The sequence below is a fragment of the Achroia grisella genome, unplaced genomic scaffold (genome assembly GCF_030625045.1).
Source record: "Achroia grisella isolate CSIRO2021 unplaced genomic scaffold, CSIRO_AGI_Agris_v1 utg537, whole genome shotgun sequence".
Lineage (NCBI taxonomy): Eukaryota > Metazoa > Arthropoda > Insecta > Lepidoptera > Pyralidae > Achroia > Achroia grisella.
Window position 1 is genome coordinate 131,303 of NW_026712923.1, and position 11,599 is coordinate 142,901.

General features: G+C 36.2%; 2 protein-coding genes across 2 annotated transcripts; both read right to left on the reverse strand.

Annotated features, from left to right (window-relative positions):
* Window positions 1–3,540: 3,540 nt before the first annotated feature.
* On the reverse strand, window positions 3,541–5,979 carry LOC131847526 (vasorin). Its single transcript, XM_059197104.1, has 3 exons — window positions 5,615–5,979; window positions 5,243–5,482; window positions 3,541–4,714 (listed from the first exon to the last, which is right to left on the reverse strand). Exons 1-3 carry the CDS (start codon window positions 5,834–5,836, stop codon window positions 3,905–3,907), a joined length of 1,272 nt encoding a protein of 423 aa, XP_059053087.1. The 5' UTR covers window positions 5,837–5,979; the 3' UTR covers window positions 3,541–3,904.
* Window positions 5,980–7,802: 1,823 nt separating this feature from the next.
* On the reverse strand, window positions 7,803–10,095 carry LOC131847529 (actin-5C). Its single transcript, XM_059197108.1, has 3 exons — window positions 9,985–10,095; window positions 9,045–9,405; window positions 7,803–8,910 (listed from the first exon to the last, which is right to left on the reverse strand). Exons 2-3 carry the CDS (start codon window positions 9,392–9,394, stop codon window positions 8,130–8,132), a joined length of 1,131 nt encoding a protein of 376 aa, XP_059053091.1. The 5' UTR covers window positions 9,395–9,405; window positions 9,985–10,095; the 3' UTR covers window positions 7,803–8,129.
* Window positions 10,096–11,599: the final 1,504 nt, after the last annotated feature.

An 11,599-nucleotide genomic window follows, 5' to 3' on the forward strand; every position in this document is an offset into this window, starting at 1 on the left:
ATTAGAATAGATTTACTACGCAAGTCATCGCGCATGCTGGATGCGCTGCATGGCATAAAATCATAATCAAGTTATCTGTATTTTATTTTGTATCTATAATTAAAGTATTAATTATTTCTTAATAGTTCCTCCATTTTGCGTATTTTTTTGTTTGTATAACAAACAAAAAAATACGCAAATTTTAAATAGTAACTTTTACACTCATTATAAATATCTTTATTCATGTAGGTCTAATACGGACTCTTATGATATGTCAAACCGTCAGTTTGGAGTTATTTCGAGCTAAGAACTGGCAAGTAACATATAGATAGAACCAGAAACTCATCGAAATATTCATGAAACAGATATCATGATATATTTGAATCATAAATTAAATATACAAAATTAGTTTTGTTACGATAAAATTTTGTAAATACATAGGTAAATTAAATAGCAATATATCAAATAGGCAGCAATCGAACCTGCACCTATCGAAAGTTGCGACTGCATATTTCGCCGCCTTAAAACCAGGTTGACGGTTTTTAAAAATTAACAAAATACAGACTGATATTCCCAGTGTTTGTAATATGGTAATTAACACAGTATTTTTAAACAGTAGCTAACGCCTTTAAAATCTTAACTGTCTCCAAAAATGAACCGACAATAATTATTATACTATCGCCCAGTTTTCGCCTAAATGAGCCGCGTCCAATTTTAGATTATTTATTAGGGACGCCCATGTACCACGTCACACCTATTTCATGATTTTTATCTCGTTTTTGTCACATTTGGTCACATTTGTAAAACCCTTGTCTATACCATGTGCGCTGTAGCATGGTGCGGGTGACTGTTTCGTTAATGTTTCGTTACACTCTTAAAAGTTGCCGCGATTTACAAATTATAACTTAGTATTTCAGCTGTACCACATTCGTAATATATTAAATCATTAATAACTGTATTAATTTAAATGTAGCAATTGTTAAATGTAAAATTAGTAACTGTCACCCGCACCATGCTACAGCGCACACAGTATAGTGTGATTGTAGATTTTGAAATGTGACGTTACAAAATTGAACCCTCCTTTAACATGTGACGTAATATATGGACAGCCCTTTATTTTTTAAATAGGATTAGAAACGGAACTAGTCTTACGTTATAAATATGCCAATAATTTTAAGCGTAGGCACTTTACAACTAATATAGTAAGTAGTGGCAACCCATCGTCCCTACTAACGCCCGATGAATCTTATTAGGTTTTAATATAGGTTAATTTAATGACAAATCTATTGGTCAATATATATTTGTACTCGAAATAGATATATTGTACTACAGCTGTTGAATTGTCCCTACCTTACATTCAAATATACATAAAATTTATGCATATCAACATGGAAGTATGTTCATCATTTGTAACTAATCTCAATAAATAGCTAATATAAAAATAAGTAAATATTCTTACAATTGTAAATGAGTGAACATATTTATTTTCAGTACAAGAATCTAGCTACTAATTTATATCTCATTTTTTGATGTTTTGAGTACAAATATGTTTGTCCCTATTATATTGTCTTCTTAGCTTTTTTTATACAAAGAATTGCACCAAATTGCACACGAGCGACTTAAGCTGCACTTATTTTGTACTGTATATATGTATGTATGTATGTGAATGTCGAACACAAAACGTTTACATAATTGTTTTTTTATCGTGTCAAGTTGTCCGATATTAAAAATAAATAGAAACAACAATATCACATAAAACTCTTTTCAGACATCATTATCTTATAAACTCTCACTGCATCGAAATATTAATGTAAAATTAAATATTTTTTTACCTATATCTAGTTACAATACCTTAAAATGAAATAAGAGAGAAACTTGATAATGTATTGCAACATAGTAATAGAGCTATATAAGTCATATATTGATTGAAATAATGAAACAAAAATGATTTTGTCGATCCATCCTTGATTTTGTTATTGCAGTATAGAATAGTTTTGTATCTCTTCCGAGTGTAGATATAAATTAGCTTATATTCGAAGTTACCACCACTAACATATTTTTCCTAATCAATATATTTTTCGGTCCTCGTGTCTAATCAAAACATGTGTTCTTATTTTGAATTTCCTATATTTTTTTATATCCAAATCGTGTGCTGGCAAAAGCAATTTAGCAATTGTGTACCAAAAAATATATTTATGCTTAAGAGTTTCTACGCATGGACATTTGTCATTTATGGATACGTATTGTTACGTGACAAAATATCAATAGTGCGTACTCTGTTGTAGGATGCGTTCTCGAATGATTATTGTCATCGTAACAGTTTCGTGAAGAGTGATCGTGAGATTTCGTCATTTCGGTAAACTGTAAAATTAACATATTTGTCGCAATTGTGCGTGTAAATCAAGTACTGTTATAATAGCGGGCTAAACTCTTATCAGAAGCGCAGATTATTGATATCTTCGAATACTCCTTAAATTTTTCATTTATAATTACATACATTTTTAACACATCAACTCTAATTACAAATATCGTTTTGAAAATTTGTTGCCCATAGAGTACGGTATCCATTTAATATCAGACGGGCCGGATGCTTGTCTGCCATCATTTTGCTGTTGTAGTATAAAGAAAAGATAATAATAATCCATACTATCCGTCTTGATAACAGTAATGAAATTATAAATGACAAATATCATCATGCATACCAGCTCTATATATAATTCGACTGAGTTATGTTTACATATGTGAAATGTGGAGAGAAGTGAGGCATTTAGTCATTACATATGTCCTTACATCTCCACTGCTCTGTCCTATTGTAATATTCTTATTTATTTGACCCGAATTGTGTATGAATTATATATTTATATTTAGACATACTGTGTTTCTAATGTAACCCAAAATAGAATGTGAAACCACTCATCAACAGCTGCCAACAAAATCATGTTTTACGCAATTATATGTTATCACTTTTCATGAAATAAAGTAAGTAACAAACTCACTTTCATTGTTAGAATATTAGTAAGGATTTCTGAGAAAATGATTCCGTTTTAATATCGTTAAGTTTTGTGATAATATTCTATTGATGAAAGTGAGATGACGAAAACATAGGGAATGTCTACTAAAACTTGTATGAATCATAAAATATTTGTTCAATTATATCATTATTATTTATGTATATGTAAAAAGATTTTAAAACACATTTTATTATACTGCTTTGATGTAATTATGTGAAAATATTTGTGATGTTAGAAATAAAAGTTGTAATAATTGACCGCTTATTATTTTTTATTGACATGATTCTAATGGGATAACAACAAAATATAAAGACGCGGAAATAAATTATGGTAAATATTTTGTGTGAAATTTAATGTAAGATTTATTAGAAAAAATATTTTAAGGTAACTTAATTTTTTAGTGCTTCCAAAGCAAATTGGGTTTTATGTTTATTTTAAACTATAATTACTAAATAAGTAGGTACTATTCATTAAGTCAAAATAACATTGTGTTGCCCACATAATCTGAGGAAAGGAAACTGAAAAATGAAACGATAAAAATTAACGGATAAGTATTTTATTTTAAAGCACAAAATGTAAATTTCGACAAAAAATTCAATTAATCTTTAATCACTTCAAGTCTTTACTGTCTCAAAATAAATCTTCTAATTTCATACGCAGAATGTATATCTGTACATATCGTGATTTCAGTAAAAAAAAGTTATTATTTCAATAAAAAAGGATTTAACTTTATTTTTAAACAACAATAACATTAAAAATACTACAACTAGATAGATGAACAAATACTTTACTATCACTCGATTCTAGTACCTTGTCAATTTGGTACAAACCCTTAGTTTTCTTTACCGCCAATAAACTCAGACTTAGCATTTAAAATACTTAATTGATGAAAATGACTAAATATATCAGTGACGTCAATTGTACGCTACACTTTGATTGTCTCTAATATGTATGACATTGATGCGACACTCGTTGTAAGGTGGCGGTGGTGTTTCGCACCGATCCGGGAATCGAACGGCATCTACTGCAACTCGCGTTCGAACTGATGTGCTACCATCTGGGAGAGAGAGCTCTCTTCGTATTTGGGGAGGCGTTGCTAAATCTGGATTAACAGCGCTGTACCACAGTAAATTTGTACTCATGTCTTCATCCCTGCTTATTCTTTGCGTTATCCGCCTTTGTCTTCTCATCCGAGTCTTCAAGTTACACTTGCATTTACAAACTTCAGAGAGCCATAAATAGGTACCAACAATTCCAACTCCTAAGCCTATAACGAGGCCCATAAGAAGAGCTTGGAACGCCGGAAAGTCTTTGTCAAATTTTTCAAATAGCGTCGGTGCTCTGGTTACGACTACTGGTATTGTGACGTTTTCGTCTTTCTTTCTTATCTCTGTTATATTCCATACATCATTTACATCGACTGGATCATTCTCAACAACTGCAGATATAATTTTTTCAAACATTTTTGGCTTTGATTTCTTACAAAGTTTTACATATGATATGTCCCGTGACACGATCCATGCTTCTGTGACTATGAATTCTGCACTGCATTTTAAATAGTCATTTTTTAATTCTAACCTAGTTAGCTTAGTCAGTGGTTGAAGCACTACGCTTTTAAAGGATATTACATAATTTTCGCTTAAATCTAACTTTTTTAAATTTGGCAGTCGCTTGAATATTCTTTCCGGGAATGACTTGATTCTACAGTTTTGTAAGTTTAGCACCTGAAAACATTTAAATGGTATTTATTAATTTATTGAAAAATCGCTAAAAAGTAAATCACAACAAGTAGTCTGTGTCCACTTTAACGAATTCTCAAACAAAGTAACGGAACATAAAATCTATAACGGAACTAAATGAAATACAACTAGTCTATTACAAGATCGGAATTCAGTACTCGTACGAAATGTCAGAATTATTTGTATTTGTCTACCTTTTAATCTTGCTTGGGCATAGCAATGAAATTTGGCATTTAGGTAGAGGTCATACCTTTTTATCACATGGTCAGACCTGTAGTTAGTAATAGGAAAGAAAATTGGCATAGATCCCCACCTTAATGAAGGAGAACTACTGGCCGGAGGGGGTGGTGTATCGACGCTACCGTGGTGGATTGCCATCGTCAGAACGGGGACCACAGGAGACAATACATATTTATACTATTATTACATATTTCTGTTAGTCTATAAGGTATATATGATATGGGTCTTTGGTAGCCTTAAATAAATAGAAAGTACATATGTAAACAAATATACCTGCAATTTATCGTGAATTATGAACGGTTCATTCTTTAGCGTCTCAAAAACATTTCCCGACAAATCGAGAATGTCAAGATGTGGCGTGTCCCAAAACAAATCTGACGGAATGTCTCTCAGCCTGTTGTAGCTCAAATCCAATTCCACTAATTCTCCTAGACTATTAAATGCGTGCAATCCAATCCAGAATATGAGATTGTAGGATAAAATTAAAATTTTCAGCGAAGTGTAGCCAATATCCTGGAAATAATATAATCGATAACGGTAAACAATATAAACTATTTTGTACCTAACATAATCGATTCTTTTCAAGACTGATAACAAGTATACACAAATAAACTTATGAAACATCGCATCCCTGTCATATGTTACCTTGAAGCAGAAATTTTCCAATTCAGTAATGGCATTGTGGCTAAGACTATACATCTGAACACTTTTCGGCACACCCACATCAACATTTACAATGTTCTGATTGTTACACGTCGCTCTATTTAACCCATCGTCCATATCACAGTCGCACTTCTTTGGGCATAGTTCACCACAAGCACTCCCAACGACACACAATATAAAGAGAGCACTGTATTTTAGCTCCATTTCTTACGATATATCACATGTTCACACGAAATGTTGGTGTGCATTGTTTTCTTCAGGGAAAACGCACTGTCTACTCGACTCGTATAACAAAAAATAGAGCATTCAGTTTGATATGAATGTACAATATCTTATCACTACCTAGAGATAAGATAGCTACTTAGTTTAATCATAAAGACAACTAGTTTTATCTATATTCCCTGAATGATAGAAAGAAGACAGTAAAAGATACTGTCTCCCTATCAGCCTGTTCCTTTACTGACATCCCCTGTTGGAAATTAAAACTCCTTGTTAATTCTTTTTTATAGCCATATACTTTTTAATGTCTCTATCACTGTTCTTTTGTTTTTTCATTACAATTGATCTTTTCACATTATACAGAAGCAAATTATTTTCATTTATCTACAATTACCTGGTTTTATTACAATCACCATAATAACCAACTGAGAAATCCATAATACTCCCCAACATCCCCCTAAGTCCAGTATTTTTCTGTCTCCTCTATTTGTGATCTAATTCAAGGTCGTGTAAATTAATCATTTCATATATATGAAATTACTACGCTTTGAAAGGAGTCTCGCCCTATCTCAGCCTGTTGAAATCAAGGGTGACGACAGGTGAGACAGAAAAATTATGAACATTCTTTACTGTAAGAGTAAATAATGTTCATTTCTGTCGCCGCCTACTCGTGATGAAATTCAAGCCAGTCAACTTAATCATTTTGTATATTAAATTACGACGCTTTGAGAGAGAGAGCTATCGTACGGCGGATGACATCCGCCTCAAACTCATAAGAACGTATCGAATAAGAAATGTAAAATGTAAAACGTATAATCCAGCAGCGGGGTTGACCTCCACGCGGTTCCCTCTGGTAACTAATGCGATTAGTGGCCGGGTGAATTACAATGTGCTAACTGAACTGACTTGATGCGCATACTTACTTCACTAGTGCCCCGCCAACGCATACAGTAAGCGCAGGCGGGTGTACTATTCCATTATTATCAATGAAAAAAGAAAATAAATATATTAAATTACCGTCTCTGTGACTGAAGGATAAAACTTTAGCACGTCTCCGACTTAAATTATTATTGAGGGATTCTTTAAAAGTAATAATGTAACATTTACATTGTAAGGTAAATAAATACAGTAGATCGAAATTAATCTCCAGTTCACATTAAGTTTACTTACGCTAGATTTCTTGCAGCTTCGCTAGTTGGCTGTTAGGCACTGTATATACATATAGTTATATACTATCCAACTTATATCCAAAAACTAAGTTAGAATATACCTCACTCCAGTGATGAAAAACAGCAATAAATTAAACGCACGGCGATAGGCTCGTTTGATTTAAATATGATATATTGATCATTACCAGTAGGTTTTAACTTTAAAGATAAATATAGTACAAACAGTTATTGTAAACGATACAGATACTGATGAATGTCTTTTTAATTAGCCTATCTGGCATAACAGTCATGAAGGTATATTTATTTATAAACTATATTCAGATATATATTTCTTAAGTGACTAGTACATATTGTGATCTGCTTTAATGTAAATCAGATAACTACACCTGTTATTCATTTATGTAACTTTAATGTAAGAAATACAGAGATAAAAGTAGACATGCCGGACTCGACAGATTGTGGCATTTTCTGCTAGTCAACCATTAGAGATAAGTTGTGTTTAATGTAGATAGGTCACAAGTCACAAGGAAAAAAATGAATGTGCAGTTGCCCTTGCACATCGAGAATGACTAGTTACAAGGAATGGGAGTGAGATATAATTAGCCACAAGTTGCCTGTTCTATTTCTGTACGTAGGTCAATGTCGAGCGTTGCTCCTACGGTATAGACATACTGACCTATATATACACTGAACTAGAATGACTATAGAATCAAAGATGTACTATACTATCCAAGGAATGTAGTGAGATATTTGGCAGGTAATAAAGGCAAGTAAAAGACAGGTTAATTTTTCAGATTTTTTTTTGTATTTTCATTATTTTTTATAATTTATAAATGACCTAGTAAGAAAGTAGTCTTATCCGTTTCAGCACATACAATCATCATTCATGAGATTACAAAAAGATCCTTTGGCGAGTGCAGTACCGAGGCCGGCGGTCGAGGCGCGCCCGCGGCGCCGCGCTCCGTCCTGCCGTCACTATTACGATTTAATTACATATAATATCTTACGTACAATTAAATTAATTAACTGAGATTACAAGCCTGTGTTGAGCAGCCGGCCGCGCGACCGGCCGAGCCGCGGGCTGCACGAGACAGCAACGCGCCGCGCGCTTAGAAGCACTTCCTGTGCACAATTGAGGGGCCAGACTCGTCGTATTCCTGTTTCGAGATCCACATCTGTTGGAAGGTTGAGAGGGACGCGAGGATCGATCCACCGATCCATACGGAGTACTTCCTCTCTGGTGGGGCAATGATCTTGATTTTCATTGTGGATGGGGCAAGCGCAGTGATTTCCTTCTGCATACGGTCGGCGATGCCTGGGTACATGGTGGTACCGCCAGACAATACTGTGTTGGCGTACAAGTCCTTACGGATGTCGACGTCACACTTCATGATGGAGTTGTACGTCGTTTCGTGAATACCACAAGCTTCCATACCCAGGAATGAGGGTTGGAAGAGGGCTTCGGGGCAACGGAACCTTTCGTTACCGATTGTGATGACCTGTCCGTCGGGAAGTTCGTAAGACTTCTCGAGGGAGCTGCTGGAGGCAGCGGTGGCCATTTCCTGCTCAAAGTCAAGAGCAACATAGCAAAGTTTCTCCTTAATGTCACGAACGATTTCACGTTCAGCTGTGGTGGTGAACGAGTAGCCGCGCTCAGTGAGGATCTTCATCAGGTAGTCTGTGAGGTCACGGCCGGCCAAGTCCAGACGCAGGATGGCGTGAGGTAATGCGTATCCCTCGTAGATGGGCACTGTGTGTGAGACACCGTCGCCGGAGTCCAACACGATACCGGTGGTACGACCAGACGCGTACAGGGAGAGCACGGCCTGGATTGCTACGTACATGGCGGGTGTGTTGAAGGTCTCGAACATGATCTGTGTCATCTTCTCTCTGAAACACAAACATTTTAATTGTTAGATTAATTTGAGATTAAGAAGTACCATCAATTCGTTAATTACGATTTGGCACACAATTAACTATTTTTTATATTTTGATTAGATAAAAAATGTTAGTATAAAATTTACCTATTGGCTTTAGGGTTGAGGGGGGCTTCTGTGAGCAGCACTGGGTGCTCCTCGGGGGCGACACGCAGTTCATTGTAGAAGGTGTGGTGCCAGATTTTCTCCATGTCATCCCAGTTGGTGACGATGCCGTGCTCGATGGGGTATTTAAGTGTAAGGATGCCTCTCTTGCTCTGGGCCTCGTCACCGACGTAAGAGTCCTTCTGTCCCATGCCGACCATCACGCCCTGGTGGCGAGGTCGGCCTACGATCGATGGGAACACAGCACGGGGAGCATCGTCCCCGGCGAAACCGGCCTTGCACATACCGGATCCATTGTCGACGACCAGCGCGGCAACTTCTTCGTCACACATTGTGATTTATTCTGCAAACAACAAAATTACAGATAAGTGACTTTATTATTATATTCCTATTACTCACTATACTGCAAACTACTAGTAATAATGTTCAGATAGATTTGGTCATAAGTTACGATTGTAATGTAAGAACATTCGATCCCATAAAAAGTGACACGTGGGCAGAGAAGACCTACGCGACTAATAAGACACTGTAAGTGGGTGGCCGATGGTCTCGCAATTCACATCCAAATATGGCTAGATCTAATACAAAAGGCCCCAAGACGTATATGTGGCAGGGCGTAACTGTAGAAAAAGCTTGACGACATTTCTCGGAAACTTCTCTCATTATTTGAGAAAGTGGAACACTGGAAGAACTTTCGAATTTTAAATTTCATTAAATGATTTTGCTTTTATGGAATCCGACCACGCCCTACCGCAACCGGCTATTCCAGACTCCCGGCCCGGCGATGCGACCCTGTCGGCCAGCCCAACCCTAACAACGTGTCACTGACCGCACACACCAAATTGCACTAATTCAACACAACACACGGATCACTGTAACTACATCACGAATGCAATAGTATCGCATATGAATTTCAACTTACTTTTAATTAAATAGTCCTAATATAAATTAAATAAATTATCTCGCTAATGCACAGCCTCGGTAACGCTGCACAACACCACAACTCGGGCTCACTTCGTGGAATGTCGGCGAGCGCGTCAGGCGGAGTATATAAATGAGGCTGGTTATCGGGGCGCCCCTACCCGCGCCGCAGCAGCTCTCCACCAATCAGACACTACGTGAGGTTTCGTGACCATATATGGTATTCCGCTACAGGGAGCCTGCGCGTCCCCCCGCTGTCCGCGCAACCCCCGGCACTGATAGCGCGCCATTGATAACGAACACTCAGACGGATTTCCAACAGAGTTCATATTGGGCAGTTGGCAAGCAGACCGATATGGAAAGATCCCATCGTCTAGCACTACAGTCTAGACTAGACTCTATAGTATATTACCTAGCTAACTGTACTAACCGATCGAACGTTATTCAAATTTTGGCAACCTGCCAAATTGCCATATATAAATTTACATCATTAGGTAACATCGAGGAATGAAGTTGTACAATTTTTAGGCAAGATGCAATAAGAAAGTATTACAAACAAAAGAGAAATAATTAATTCTTCTTATAGGACTTCATAATTTAATTAGATAAATAGGTTAAGTATAAAAAGTCACGACCAGTAGCGCGGAATTCTATATCAATACTTATATTAATTGTTAATTAAGTATAGTTTAAGTGTTCACTTACCAAGAGATAATTAGCAAAAACAGTAAGTACAGCAATAGCGAGCCGTGAGAAATACCGGCCGGTTTCTTCTGTGATCGCAATTCGAACCGCAGTTTACCGCACCACGTTCCAGACCCGTTTGCTCGTGTTGCGTGTGTAGTAGTGTGGAGGTCGCTTTGCTTCACTACGCCGGCGTCACGACACAATGGACTCGCCCAACGGACCCCTGCAGGTGCTAAACAATTAAAAATTTCACGACTATTTCCCCTACAATTAACACCAAAACGACTTACAAAATGTCACCATTGAAAAACCTATTTGACAGTTGTCATTTTTTATTCATAATCTGAAATTAGAATGTTCATTATTTTTCTATATCGATTTGGACTCACCCAAGTTCCCCACTTCTCGCAACCGTTCGCTTTGCCATATATGGCAATCGGTATAATCCCGGCTCGTGATTGGTGGACGCCAGCAACAGTCGTTGTACAGATAATATTGCTCACACCGATAAGAAGATGGTTTGTTTGTTTGTGTTCGTGTACAAAACGATTCCATTCAAATTCACAGCAATATAACGCAACTATGTTACGAAGGCTGTGAATAAATAATTGGTTACTTCGTAATTTGTTTAAATCATAGCGTGATCGTGGTCGTTCAATATGAACAATATTTTAATGTTTTTTATTTTTTCCTATTTGTACAGACTAAGACGACCCATACTGCCAAGAATAGTCATTAGTTTTATTAATCTTAAGTAGATATTTAATTCAGGTTACCTATGTATTTTGTAGAATGTCCGTGCTATTCTTTACAACACTTATCAAGTTATTTCGTGAGTAGAATATAATAATTAGTTAGTCCATCAAATTATTTTGTTCTTTGATGGAACTGGGTACCTATTTGAATATTTAAGTTATTGTTCTTGGATC

Excerpts from the sequence above, each read along its gene's own strand:
- LOC131847526 (XM_059197104.1), bottom strand. The coding sequence starts at position 5,836 with ATGGAGCTAAAATACAGTGCTCTCTTTATATTGTGTGTCGTTGGGAGT. Across the intron at positions 5,483-5,614 it reads TGGAAAATTTCTGCTTCAAG|GATATTGGCTACACTTCGCT; the intron begins GTAACATATGAC and ends TATTATTTCCAG. Across the intron at positions 4,715-5,242 it reads TAATTCACGATAAATTGCAG|GTGCTAAACTTACAAAACTG; the intron begins GTATATTTGTTT and ends AAATGTTTTCAG.
- LOC131847529 (XM_059197108.1), bottom strand. The coding sequence starts at position 9,394 with ATGTGTGACGAAGAAGTTGCCGCGCTGGTCGTCGACAATGGATCCGGT. Across the intron at positions 8,911-9,044 it reads CTCAACCCTAAAGCCAATAG|AGAGAAGATGACACAGATCA; the intron begins GTAAATTTTATA and ends TTTGTGTTTCAG.